The sequence below is a fragment of the Barbus barbus genome (genome assembly GCF_936440315.1).
Source record: "Barbus barbus genome assembly, chromosome: 6".
NCBI classification, from domain to species: domain Eukaryota; kingdom Metazoa; phylum Chordata; class Actinopteri; order Cypriniformes; family Cyprinidae; genus Barbus; species Barbus barbus.
Window position 1 is genome coordinate 17479642 of NC_136734.1, and position 15121 is coordinate 17494762.

At 40.1% G+C, this 15121-nt stretch overlaps 1 protein-coding gene across 2 annotated transcripts in view; it reads right to left on the reverse strand.

Annotated features, from left to right (window-relative positions):
* Positions 1–1416: 1416 nt before the first annotated feature.
* LOC306871659 (ubiquitin carboxyl-terminal hydrolase 2-like) overlaps positions 1417–15121 on the reverse strand; it is a 51315-nt gene continuing 37610 nt past the window's right edge. The window contains exons 1-12 of one of the 2 annotated variants that reach the window (XM_079419739.1): positions 14226–14779; positions 8031–8081; positions 7742–7865; positions 7512–7623; positions 7272–7382; positions 6710–6774; positions 6474–6577; positions 5959–6036; positions 5769–5847; positions 5512–5619; positions 5269–5389; positions 1417–3003 (exon numbers count right to left, since the gene is read on the reverse strand). In XM_079419739.1, the coding sequence (XP_079275865.1) occupies positions 2919–3003; positions 5269–5389; positions 5512–5619; positions 5769–5847; positions 5959–6036; positions 6474–6577; positions 6710–6774; positions 7272–7382; positions 7512–7623; positions 7742–7865; positions 8031–8081; positions 14226–14384 (1197 nt within the window). In that variant the 5' untranslated portion in view covers positions 14385–14779 and the 3' untranslated portion in view covers positions 1417–2918. Of the gene's footprint in view, positions 3004–5268; positions 5390–5511; positions 5620–5768; positions 5848–5958; positions 6037–6473; positions 6578–6709; positions 6775–7271; positions 7383–7511; positions 7624–7741; positions 7866–8030; positions 8082–14225; positions 14780–15121 lie in introns of those variants that run through there. The other variant, XM_079419738.1, reaches the window with a different exon arrangement.

A 15121-nucleotide genomic window follows, 5' to 3' on the forward strand; every position in this document is an offset into this window, starting at 1 on the left:
TATCCCTCCCTCCAGCAACTGCTTTATAAACACTATCCAGTTTAATCCCACATCTCTGAATGAACAGGAAGATACAGACAGAGATAGTCCTCAATTGGCTCTGAACTGCAACACCCACATATGAACATATGAAGTTCTCCTCAATTTCATACATGTGTCCAATCAGAGTAACCACAGGTATAGATCATCACATTAAGTATGAACATGATTCACTAACAAGTGTCCAAATACTAAGAAATGAGTATGTGTACTATTTTATTATTTTCTGTGAAATATTTCACTAGAACAATGTGCTTGTTCTAGTATTATTAAAATTAATACCAATTGGTTTGAAATGTTTAATACAATAACATTCATAGACTTGTGTGGCCACTGTATTTGACTCTATGGCATAATTCTAAGGGCATAAATAATCAACACCGTCTGGTATGGTATTTGCTCTAGTCAATGTTACAAGACCACTCTGATTGATGTGTAATCATTAGTCTGGATTGACGGTGTCAAGATCAGAGATTAAAGAGCATGCTTTAAGTGTACGGGTTAAGGAAAGGGCAGTTGGGTAAGAGCAGTTTGTTACTACCGCTGAAAGGAGGCTTTTGAGTTACTAGTGGCACAGTCAGCCAGTGGAAGTGAGATAATTCTCTCCTTCTTCTCACAAATTGAGTTCTTCTCAAACAGATCATCTGTTTTAGCCTGGAAACCTGCAAAGGCACTAAGAGCACACACACACATAAAGGTACTGTCTAAGGACATTACAGTTTAAGTCTGACTAAAAACATATACTTGCATGGACAGTGTATATACAGGGATTTGAGGTCCTCCTTTATGTATAGGTATATTCCAATAAAGATCTAGCCTGTTAATTGATTCTACTGAGAATTTCTCAGACTGCTTCAAGACTCTCTCTCTCTCTCTCTCTCTCTCTCACACACACACACACACACACACACAAATGACTAATGAGCTCAGTGCCAGATAAGAAGTGAGTTTCTCTACTTACATGTCATCGTGAAGAGGGTGGTGACCAGGAAAGAGAGGACTAATGTCACCCTCTAGTGACAGTAGATTGGCACAAAGCATAGAAAGGAGCTATGCCAAATTTATTTGACTTTATTTATCCATTTAATATACATATAATAATAATTAATGCTAATTTATTACTGTGATGTTACAGCTGAATTTTCATTCAGCTCATTCTAGTCATTTCTCCAGTCTTTAGTGTTATATGATCCTTCAGAAATCATTCGAATATGCTGATTTGATCCTCAAGAGACATTACTTTTATGTTTTTATCAATGTTGAAAATAGTTAATATTTTTGTGGATTCTGTGAGAAATAGAAAGAACAGCATTTATGTGAAAGAAATAGGTGTACATTTAGAGAGTTCATAATCATACATACACAATGCAGACAATTCAATTACTTCTGTAGACATTTGCTTTTATTCATATTTACTTCTTTTAAAAAGCCAAGAGCTCTTGATATGCGGAACACTACAGTCACATTTCAGACACAAAATAATTACCACTCACTTAAAATCTCTCTGTAGAAAAAACATTGCCTGGTTCAAGCACAACGATAAGCTACATTCACAACATTCACATCATAAATAGAGAAATAATACATAAAGGTGCATACACACATACATACATAACCCTCCTGGTGGCTTCTTATTTGATAAAGACTCTGAATATTGTAGTCACTGACAGAATGAGAAAAACATAAGGCCTCTTTCAAATATATTGCCCCTGGAGGAAAATATTAATTCCACAAAAACCTAAAGAGGGAATACTTTATATTATTCTGGAGATGGACCCCTTTCACATGTCAGAAGCCATAGTTTGGTATAAAATGCAATAAGTGTATTTTTTTGTTTTTACCATTTACTCCAACAGCAAAAAAATAATCCATGATAGCATTTCTATGACATTCCAAAAGAGGAAAAACATTTTGAGAGATTGACTATGTTGGTCAGAAAAGAGAAAGATGTCAAATTTGCTGTCACTTGCTCAGCCGTTATTTTAAAATCATTCTCTGCTAGATTCATGATGTAAAAAAAATGGTGGAAACGTATCATTCTGGTCTGTGAAAAAGGTCCATAGTTTTTCTTTTGGGCTTTGCAACTTCCAGCCACAAGAGGGCAGTCATACAATCTTCTCTGTAATGGTGAGTGTTTTTGGAAGGGGCACAGTCATGCATTAGCATAAACCTAAGCCCTTTCCATGTGCATATTCTGTTGAAAATCAGCAAATCAAGCAAAGCAGAGACTTATCTTGAAGGAACATATCTGTTTGAAATAGTAAACAATCCATTGAGCAATCCAAGCATCATTTACACAGTTGACCTACATGGTCCCTCAGCAACATGACCTCTTATTTAAATTAGAAGCAATTAGCTTGAAATTAAGTAAAACACTGAACTCATGTTAATAAATTAAATAAGGGATGGGGATTGTTTGAGTCATGGTGACTGTCTGTAGAGCCGGACGGCTCCAGTTACACAGTGCATAGAGTCCTACATTATCAGTCTGGAAACTGACTCGTACACATAAATACACACACACACACACACACACAGTCCTGCTCATTCAAGAGAGGTAGTAGTTCATGTTCCTCTGTCTTTGTCCGTATCAATTTGTTAAATCCATCCCCGGTGCAGCAACCTCTTTCAAGGGGGAGTGATGGATGGAGGAGCCCTTACTGTGAAGCTCAATCTGGGCTTGGATTAAACTTTCATCCCAGGCTTCATTCCACTTCATAGGCCACGACCATAACTCAGTTGCAGTATGTGTTTGGCCTTGGTTAAAAGGCCTGGGATAAAGTCCCATGATCCTGCAAGCATGTAGACCCTGACCATGATTTAGTTCAACAGCAGCAAAAGGATTTATTTCATCCAAGGCTTGTCTGTTTCAGGCGTAATCACATGCGCGAAGAGGTCGCAGATTCGTAGAAGAGCACATATGCATCGCTGCTCCGCACCTGGCTGGATGACATGGGGCTCACCCTGAGATACAGACAGAAATGAGACGTAAGCTAAACAATGGCTCAGCGTCAGCATCTACAAACACATACATTAACACGTTAGGAAAAATAGCAGACTACTAAACAATGTTATCCAATCCTACAACACTGTACACTAAATGTACACTACTGTTCAGTAAGATGTTTTGTTAAAGAAATTAACACTATTAATACATCTTATTTAGCATGCATTAAATTAATTATTGGCAGTAAAGAAACGTATATATTTCAATTTCTATACTTTTATATAAATTTATATATTTCAAATAAATACTGTTCTTTTGAAATTTCTACCCATTAAAGAATTTTGACAAAAATGTATAATGGTTTCCACAAAAATATTAAGCAGCACAACTGTTTTCAACATGAAATAAAAAATGTTTCTTCAGCTTCAAATCAGCATATTAGAATGATTTCTGAAGGCTCATGTCATGTGACACTAAAGACTGGAGAAATGGATGCTGGAAATTCAGCATTGCATCACAAGAATAAGTTACATATTGAAATTTTCTAAAATTAAAAAAGTTATTTAAATTTTAATAATATTTCACTATAGTAGTTTTTACTGTAATTGTGATCAAATATATGTTAATAACAAAATATGTTAAACAAAAATTCAATATTAAAGCACTTCTCCTTTGCTGAGATAATCCATCCACCTCACAGGTGTGGCATATCAAGATGTTGATTAGACAGCATGATTATTGCACAGGTGTGCCTTAGGCTGGCCACAATAAAAGGCCACTCTAAAATGTGCAGTTTTACTGTATTGGGGGTCCAGGGGGGTCAGTATCTGGTGTGACCACCATTTTCCTCACGCAGTGCAACACATCTCCTTCGCATAGAGTTGATCAGGTTGTCCACTCCTCTTCAATGGCTGTGCGAAGTTGCTGGATATTGGCAGGAACTCGAACACGCTGTCATATACGACGATCCAGAGTATCCCAAACATGCTCAATGGGTGACATGTCCGGTGAGTATGCTGGCCATGCAAGAACTGGGATGTTTTCAGCTTCCAGGAATTGTGTACAGATCCTTGCAACATGGGGCCATGCATTATGATGCTGCAACATGAGGTGATGGTCGTGGATGAATGGCACAACAATGGGCCTCAGGATCTCGTCACGGTATCTATGTGCATTCAAAATTCCATCAATAAAATCCACCTGTGTTCGTTGTCCATAACATACGCCCATACCATAACCCCACCGCCACCACGGGCCACTCGATCCACAACGCTGACATCAGCAAATCGCTCACCCACACAATGCCATACACGCTGTCTGCCATCTGCCCTGTACAGTGAAAACTGGGATTCATCCGTGAAGAGAACACCTCTCCAAAGTGCCAGACGCCATCGAATGTGACCATTTGCCCACTCAAGTCGGTTACGACGATGAACTGCAGTCAGGTTGAGACCTCGAAGAGGACGATGAGCATGCAGATGAGCTTCCCTGAGACGGTTTCTGACAGTTTGTGCAGAAATTCTTTGGTTATGCAAACCGATTGTTGCAATAGCTGTCCGGGTGGCTGGTCTCAGACGATCTTGGAGGTGAAGATGCTAGATGTGGAGGTCCTGGGCTGGTGTGGTTACACGTGGTCTGCCGTTGTGAGGCCGGTTGGATGTACTGCCAAATTCTCTGAAACGGCTTTGGAGATGGCTTATGGTAGAGAAATGAACATTCGATTCACGGGCAACAGCTCTGGTGGACATTCCTGCAGTCAGCATGCCAATTGCACGCTCCCTCAAAACTTGCGACATCTGTGGCATTGTGCTGTGTGATAAAACTGCACATTTTAGAGTGGCCTTTTATTGTGGCCAACCTAAGGCACACCTGTGCAATAATCATGCTGTCTAATCAACATCTTGATATGCCACACCTGTGAGGTGGATGGATTATCTTGGCAAAGGAGAAGTGCTCACTAACACAGATTTAGACAGATTTGTGAACAAAATTTGAGAGAAATAGGCCTTTTGTGTACGTTTTGTGATCTTTGAGTTCAGCTCATGAAAAATAGAGGCAAAAACAAAAGTGTTGCATTTATAATTTTGTTCAGCTGAAGACCCCATTCTATGTCCTTAAATGACCTTATTAAATGACTTAAACTAATGTTTGGAGCCACAGTACGTACTAACTATATCATAGCCTAAAATGCTGTAAACTAAGATTTAAAAAGTAATGCAAACATAATATTATAATATTACTCCACAAACTTTTTTTAATACTAATTTGTTATGTCTATTTACCTGGAGTCGTTGTATGTGTACCATTCTCCTGTGCAGGGATTTCGGCAATATGCTGTGTAATGGCCACCCAAAGACGTACCAGTGTGATTGGACACAGCATACAGATTATAGACTGCATTTACTGTGAAGAGAGAAGAGAAACAACAGCAATTAAACACAATTATCCTGGAGCTACAGTAAAAACCGCATTGCTCAAACTACTGCACAGAGAACAGATGTAATGAATGACGCTGCAGAACCTACCGCTGTTATCAGAGGCAAATTCCCTGAGGTCCAGCTCTTTGAGGGGGAAGTTTACAAAGGTGGAGAGTTTGCTGGTTCTGACTCGACACTCAGAGAAACGCTTCAGATCTGAGATAGTTAGAGAGTCAAGGGCAAACAAATACACACAGCATTTTTACCAATGTTCCATATTTAATCGATCAATACATTTGTAAATTAGATTGAACTTGAATTAAAAATGCAATTCTTTTGATGCAAGATTTGCTTAAAAAGGATACGAAGCACCAAGATTTTTGGAAATTTCTGGATGGTGAATTTTTTTGTGCATTTCCGTCTTGTTTTACATCTGTGACATGTCTGCATGGAAAAGAGAGACAGTTAGGATATGTCTAAACATATTATAGATAGATAGATAGATAGATAGATAGATAGATAGATAGATAGATGCTGATTATACTTTATACTTACTGGTCTCTCATTCCCATCTAATACATCTTCCTTGGTGAAAAGTCGAAGGCAATCCATTAAATTCACTTCTCCTGAAGTCTGAGGGGAAAAAAAAGCAAAATGAAACATGCACAATAACACAAACATGCTGTCACATCAGTAAGCATGTATTGGTAACACTTTACAATAAGGTTCATTAGTTCACATTAGTAACTACATTAGTTAACATGAACTAAGAATGAACCATACTTCTACAGCATTTATTAATCTTAGTTAATGTTAATTTCAGCATTTACTAATGCATTATTAAAATCACGAGTTGTGCTTGTTAACATTAGTTAATGCACTGTGAACTAACATGAACAAACAATGAACAACTTTTTATTAACTAACATTAACAAAGATTAATAAATAGTGTAATAAATGTATTGTTCATTGTTTGTTCATATTAGTTAATATATTAACTAATGTTAACAAATGACACCTTATTGTAAAGTGTTACCCGTGTATTTGAATGTATCCGTCTTCATATTAACCTTAGCGATAGGCAGGGACAGATCCCAGAATGGATCAAACACAGTTGAGCAGAAGCCACACTCGCTGCACGTCAGAGAGCTTTTCAACTGACCAACAAACAGATCTGTCAAAAAAAATATTAGCACTTCATAATCAGAGCAGGGCAGACAGACAAGCACGCACACACACGCACACACACACACACACACACAGAGAGCGAGACTGTAGCTGGTGTTAATATAGCAGGTCAACTCACCGACTACTTTGCTGTCCTCACTCTCCAGGTACTTGTTCCACATTCTCTTGCCTTTTTCGTCGTCCCTGTAGATAAAACACACTTAATTTAAGAGCCCAGACAGACTGCTTACTAATTGCTGTCAGATTGCAACTGTTCAACCACACACTACAGGTGATTCATCTGTTACATCAATCAGCACATCATATTTTTCATACTGTATGAAATAAGCACAACTTTAGGGTCGGTAAGATTTTGTAATATTTTTGAAAAAACTCTCTTATGCTCAGTTGAATTTTTGATTTAAAAATCAGTAAAAACAGTAATACTGTCAAATATTATTAATTTTAAATAGGGGTTTTCTTTTTAAATATGTTTTAATATGTAATTTATTCCTGTGATGGTAAAGAATTCTTTATTCTTCAGAAGTTCAAAAGAACAGTATTTATTTGAAATAGAAATCTTGCGTAACATTATAAATGTCTTTACTGTCACTTATGATCTGTTTAATGCATCCTTGCTGAATGACTGAACTTTTGAACATCTTACTAGGTTTTTAGAACAAACTGGTGTTTTTACTTACGAAAGGTGATCAAAGTCCTCCATGAGGGATCTGGGTTTCACTGTTACTCTGTTTACTTCATTATGAAGCCCATCCAGCAGAAACCGCAAGAACTCCTGAGCATCCTGCTGACTACAAGACCGAACAGAGAAGTTGATTTTTAGGTTTTTGAGTTTCGGCTGGTTCAAAACTACATATTAAAGAATACAAATAAAATATTCTCTTTATCTGCATGATACAAAAGCTATAGCTGTAACTTACTTGTAACCAACAAATCGAGGGGCATATTTCTGAATCTGCATTTTGAAGTCAGAAGGGCTGATGGCCTCGCTGCTAGCTGATGTCCAAAGAGTCTGAGTGAGCTTGGCAAACTCTGAAATAAAAAAAACACATTTGGAGGCATATGACTAAGACACAGGACCCAAAAGCTGTCTGACATGTAAAGACAAAACGAATGCGCTACTATATGAACTGGTAAACGTGTCTCTTACCCTCCATCAGCGCAGCTTTGGCCCTGCAGTTGTTGTTGAGGTCAGTGCGGTGTGTGTTACGCAGACAGTAGTCCCTCAAGTCATGAGTGTTGCTCAGACACTGCAGAACGGAGTTCATGAAACACTGCAGAGAAACATTTGAAAAAAGGGAGAATGAGATGATTACTCAGCATATATAGTCTGCAGTCCTTTTGAAAGAAGTTTCAAAGGGTGAGTGACCCTTGACAGAATTTTCATTTTTGTGTGAACTATAAATCAAGCTATAGATGATTTGCTAAGAAATACTTACAGTATTTCCTAGATTCCTGAGGCCCACCAAACCCTGAGCATTCTTTGAGTTCTGTAAAAGAAAGGGAAAAAATATAGTGACCTTTGAATCCAATGACAATTTAGAGTCATACCAAAAAATGTTTTAATAAATTCAAATATGACTAAAGCGCATGACTCACTTAGGCCACATAATTTGTTTGTCACGATACTGACAGTGAAGTGAAAGTGCATGTTTAAGAAGGGAGTTACTAGAAAGGGATTTTAATTGCATGCATGGCACAAAAAATGTTTCTAATTATAGAAAATTACATAAAAGCATACTGTACATGTTTGTATTGTATAAGTGAGTGTGTTCAGTATTATGTTTAGAGGACAACATGTGTGAGCTGACCAAAACGTTTTCTCTGGGTTATTAAATGACATGTTAGCAGATTTAGACAGAGACCCCTGCTGTTGAAGACTTGACGCAAACAAATGATGCCCATCTGCCACACCACAACAAAAACAACCAAGCGATTTATTCAACTAAGGATGAACCATCAGTAATAGGTCAGTTATTACTGTAAGTGATATATTAAAATCTTGCATTTCACCAAATTCAGACAGCTTGGATTGATGATGATGATTTCACACGTTTGATATTCTTGACATAAGTGCGAAGCCTGTTGACCATGACATAACACAGATCGCTCCAGAGAACATGGACAATGCGTCAGAGGTTTCTCAGTATGAATCTCACGAATGAAGCTGACACACTCAGAATCAGTGATATCAAGGCCTGTAATAGCAGCGCTCATTTTCATGTGCGTCATTCACTGATTGCAGTGTTATCTATGTGATTTTACAATGGTGTCTGTGATGCTTGTTTCAAACATCCCCTCGGACAGGTGATTTTAATGTCTGAGTGTTTGAGAAAGCATGTGTGAAACTGAAAACAAGTTGCTGGTGGGTGTTCAGCAGCTTTGAAATCAGTGTTCTTAGTGTAAAACAATTTTTAAATTAAATTAAAGCTGAAATACAATAATAATATAATACAATATTGCAAATGCTAGATGAAAAACCTACACTTAAAAACTTTAGAAATGTTGCCTTGGCAGCTAACTTAATTCAAATAAATATATAAATACAAAAAATCTATTCAAAATATGAAAAAATAAAATGACCAAAAAATCTAATAAAATATTAAAATAACTGCTTGAAATATATCAAAAACTAAGAATTTTGGTATCTGTATGTTCTCTACAGATGAGTCACAGGACAGCATGTGATGTTAGAGATACATGTTGAGTGTGTCACAAATTGTACTCTATCATATCTAAAAGGTCAATAACAATTCATACACACATTCACACACTACACATGCAGGGGAGTGTCATACATTTGCCAGATTTTATATTTTTATTTTATTTTATAGAATAAGTTGTCTTTCTAGGACACCATATTATTTTAGTACTATTTGAGCCGTGTTATTATAATGTTTTTCTGGACACCATATCATAGTCATACCATGGTATTCTTTGAATTATCTTAAAGTAACATGTAAATGCAATCGCAATCATTCAGTATATATCAAAGTACCATGGTACACCATCAATGTCAGGGTGTGTTTTTAAGGGACCAATCAGAATACACTTCAATTAAAAGTAATGAAGTGCACTAATCAAACACATTCTATTAGCACCTCTGAGAGTAGACGCATCAGGTTCAAACATGTTCAGCTGTGAGTTATCCCGGGAGTTTTTCTGTTATTCATATATTCATCCAAACATCTGATGAGATTTTTCTTCCCCAAAGAAGATGAGAGAGTGGGAACAGATGGTCCAAGGCCTCACTCTGCTGCTACCGCTGCTGAGCCAGTCCCTGGCTTTCACACCCAGCACTTAAACCAAACAGACTGGTATGACAACAGCCAGCACCCAGCAGCAGCCATGGGTACGGCAAGCGTAGGGAGTTCTGCCTCAAAAGCAATTGGGTAACCAGAGGACAGCAGGATCTCACACTGGCTGTCTCTTCAAAGATCTTCAGAGAGCCGTGAGCTAATTGGCTGGCGCGAGTTGAAAGCGAGCAAGTAAGAACACTGTGTCCTGACCTAAGTTTCTGGAAGCCACGGCTGTCACCAGCATAAGAACTCTATGTGCTCTGCTGCCAAAAGGCTGGTCACATGAGACACAATAATTTTATTCAAGAAGACTTGGCTCTTTTATACCTTGACGTGCATTTATGTATCTATTCACCCTCCTTCATTTGTGTCCTTGATTATTTTAGACACATTTGTAAACAGTTTATAGCAGCTGAAATTTGTCCTGCATTTCAGTACATCTACTGTTCTAAAATAAAGGACACATTCAGGACAAGTTGGGACACCTGAAAGAAACGGTCTAACCAGAAATGGGACATCTGGTCGGCGTAGCACTAACTCAACCATCAATGTTGATAAGCCTCGAGAGTTCATTACACTGTTATCTTGACAATGATTGACAATCTCGATGGGCGGGATATAGAGAGTTTGTGCAAGGTCACAAGCATGTGAAGAACAGGACCTTTAGCGATTCTTGGAATGTAATCACCTATATACACCGATAAGATGCATTCCTTCAGAAATGCACTTCTTAGGAGTCCATTTGTCCCTGAACATTACTCAGTGTGACACTCTGATTGTTTTTTTGTTGCATAACAAACACTGGTTACACTGGGAAATGTGGTTGTCAACCATTCCGATAATTGATGGCATGCCCCTTTAACTGTGAACTGTGGAAACTACAGCAAATAGGGCCAAGTATTTCCATTTCCATTTTCCTTCGAGTAACTGGTCATTCTTGTTGTGTAAATAGCTAGCATTAACTCTTTTCTGGTATTCCATATTTTACCAAAGACTGCTCAGATATTGTGAGATCCACTATTATTAATATGTTTGCAGCCATTGAAATCATACATAGGCTAAATAAATAAAATAATTGCTATTCATGTAATTGCTTTATTTCTAAGTTTCATTCCAACCCACTTTTAAGAATAATGTTGCAAGGTTGCTTTGGAATGGTATTTATTTTCAAAATTACAAATAACAAATTTATAGTACTATTTTGTACTATACATCCAGCAGTTCCCTTTCGAGGGAACTTCGAACTGCGTCCTCTAGGGGTCGCTATGGTAAACGCCGTCAGCGTGACCAGTGTCTGAAGCATATATACGAAAACACCACATGTTGGCCGGCGACAGCCTATGACGTCACTACCGGCGCGACCACAGTATAAAGGGGCGCTGGGAAAATACGTCATTCTCTTCTTCGTCTTCAAGTGACTGTTTTGTTTGAAGCGTGCATTCTAAGGTAAGAACGTTTTTCTACTGTTACCATGGCGAGCACTAGCAAGGCGTTTAAGAGATGTCTGTATCCGTGTCCTCGTTATTTGACACCTGATGACACACACGATCTGTGCGTCTTTTGTTTGGGCGAGGAGCACGCACGCGATGTCATCAAGAGGCAATCTGCATGCACTGTGAGCTTTTTTCCATGAGAAAGCTCCGCTCTCGTCGGTCTCTCTTTTCGAGGAAGGAGGGGCAGCCGTCTGCTTCCCGCGGTTCAAGATCCACTGATGCCGAGGCATGGGGGAGAATGAAATCGTAGGGCTCGCAGGCGGAGCTGGCTGATGAGTTAAGAGAGGGAGCTTTCCTTCTCGCGCTCATCGGCCGCGAACGAGAGTGAGTCGCTGGATGATGATGATGCGATCTCTCTGACATCATCTGATCCAGCGGCTAGTGCTCTGCTGGGTTATGCCCAGCAAGAGCAGGAGATGTCTGAGGGCGAAGAAGTTGAGACTGAGCCCTCTCAATCCTCCTGCCCTGCGTATGATGAGTTGTTGGAGGTTATGGAACGCACAGGAGGCCACCACCTTTCTGGCCATAGCCCCCCCAGCTTGAGTGAGCCTTCCTTTTCTTCCTGATCTCCATGCGGAGGTTGAGAGGGAATGGAAAAAGCCATTTTCATCTCGCATTCATAGGTTCCAGCATACTAGTTATGCTAACATTGAGGGGATGTGTGAATGCGGTTATGAGTGGATGCCCCCTGTAGAAGAGACACTAGCCAGCTATCTCTCTATGGGCGAGACATCCTCTCTCAAGGCTCCCTCCTTGCCATCTAAGCCCCTTCAGGAAACATCTCGCTTAAATGGCAAGGCATATGCAGCAGCAGGTCAGGCTGCCGCTTCGTTGCACACGATGGCGGTGCTTCAGGCGTACTAGGCTGATCTGCTGAAAGACCTGGATAAGGGGTCAGGGCTTGTCGCCTGATGAGGTAGCTGAGCTGCACCGCACCACGGATTTGGCTCTCTGTGCCACGAAGCAGGCCGCCACTGCTATGGGCAGGTCTATGGCGGCTATGGTGGTAACGGAGTGACATCTGTGGATAAATCTGGCAGGTATTGGGAAGAAAGAGAAGGGCTTTCTTCTCGATGCTCCAGTCTCCCCTTCCGAGCTTTTCGGTACCTCCGTCGAGACGGTGGTCGAGAAGTTTAGGGAGGCGAAAGCATGCTCAGCGACCTTCAAAACCTTCATTCCAAGAAGGTCCAGGTCTGAGCCCGAACAACACAGGCCCATCTCTGTCTGGGGATCAGAGATGGGCACAGAAGGCTAGTGTCGCGACTCATGCCCCTCCCCCGCCTGCGGGTAGGGCTAGAGGGAGGCGCGGGTCAAAGAGAGGTAGGCAAGACCTGAGGGAGGTGATCCAGACGAGGCGTTCTCAACACTCTCGTCCGGACCAGAGTAAGACTTGAACATCTACTCCCTTCCCTCGGGGGGCCTGTCATCTGCCCTCATCTTCCCCTCTCTAATTCCCCTGCAACCACCATTATTTCCACCTGACCGAGGTTAGGTGGGAACCTAGAAACCTGCGCTTTAAGAACATTGCAGTCTCTATGCTGGACTTATGATGTTTTGGTTAGCTTCTATGTTTCATAGAAACTACCTTACTGATAGTCCGGACTCGACTCTTCGGACTTCGCCTCCGGGACTGATCTCATGCGCAGGAACCATGGATGGGTAAGTACGATCCAGTTATACAGTTCACTGGTATTGTGTAGCCATTCTTTGCATTCTGGGACCTGTCGTTTTGTGTGTTTTCACCTCTTTCCTTCGACTCAGGATGACTCAGATGCTTAATGGTAGCTACCCTGGCTTCTCAGCGAGTAATGCGCTGCCTACTCAGCGGACACAACAGCTGCGCAGGTAGATGGCGTCAATCGCTCAATGTAAAACCAGCGGCTTTAAACGCAACTAACGATGTCCTCCTGCGTTATGTAACAGTCGAACGTACGTTTACATATTTATACACACACACACACACACACACACACACACACATATACATACATATATATATATACATACATACATACACACACACACACACACACATATATATATATATATATATATATGTATAATACCGACGCGACAAACGTACAGCTCCCGTTATGAAGCAGCATTCCGAGTTTGAAAACACGCTGAAGTAAAAGCTGACGCGAGAAAACTGGTCACTTGGCAAGGTCAGAGACAGCAGCATCAGTACACGTGCTTCTGTTTGGAGGTCTAGACGCTTTCGGGGAACAGGTTCGTCTTATTTCCACTTCAAATGCTACATTTTTCTAAAGTGCGTGAGTTTTGGTCCCTAAAAGGTAGCCTAAACCTTAAAAACAAATACTGTGGATATATCAATAAAGTATAAATTCCATATAGTGTCTAAAACTGTATCTAATGGACTGAAATAATGAACATAACTTTGCTTTTTAGAAGAAAACACTCGCTTTAATTATTCCAGTTGTTCCATGTTGCTTATTGTTCAGCTAACGTCTTAATTCATCTCACGTCTCCATCAGTGGGACTAAAACATGGTTTTCAGCACTGCACATTTGGGATGTCTTTCTTAACTCAACTCAATCAAATTATAATATCATTCATCGAGGTTTTTAAGTTACGAAACAGCTGTTTGTATCTCCTACCTAACCATTTCCTAGAATAAACAATATCAAAAACAAATTATTGTGAGGACGCGAGCTTCCTCGCAACTCCCAAGTTCAACAAGACCCAGCAATATTTATTTGGTGTGTGAATTATGATTTTCATGGGATTTTCAAAGAAGCAAATCAGAGCTGGACCCGAATATATTTTAAACGCAGTGTGCACATAATTTTGAGTTAACTTATGAGCTGTAAATTAGTCTTACCTTAGCTTGATTAATGAGAAGCCCCACAAATGTGGACACCAGCATCGAGCGAGACATCGTCGGACTTTTTCTGCGCATATCATGCTTGATGAAGGGGAAAGCTGACGCCGGCGGCTCCTCTGGGACAGTGACCGTATACGACTGTCGTATACTCGGCATTATGACTGGATAAAATTAGCGGAATAAACGGCGCAATGTCTAAATGTGACTTGACCGCACCAAAGCCACGGAATTCCTGCGTATCAGTAAAGATCCTCTTTTAATGCAGTTTCTCTGACGGTCCCTTATTGTATTCCTCAGGTGATATTCTTGTCATACATTATGCTCAGTCTATGTCCTTGGGCTCACGCGAGCTTTACATTCACGAAGCGCGCAGGTTGCATACAATAAATAAAGCAACAGACAAAAAGACAGAGAACAGTACTAAAGCGACGCGCGTTTAAATGTTCTCTACATCGGTTCGTTTGGTTTTCAGCGCGAGCGCTGAGCGTCAGATATCAGCAGTGGAATAATGGAAAAGTCCGTGTGCTGTTTGCTTTTACTCGCGCGAGCGCACGCCCCCTCAGCACGAGAGATACGTCACCAAAAGCCTCACGCTCTCCTGACGTCACCCAGCAGAGGACAAGACCTTCCCATTCATCTGTGCCATCAAGGCTGGACACACCATAGAGCACGTCCATGTAACGACTGTGTTACATTCTTGCATTTAAGTAACATTTCACTTGAAACCTGTATTGATGTATTATTATGTAGACGTATTCATACACAGCTATTCACAGGAGTTGGACAAAATAATGTAAAGACCAATAGGGGTTAATTTCATTTAGCTAGAGGGAGAAAAAAAATATCACAATTATGTTTTATTCATCTTTTCATTGTCTATATCCTATTTATAT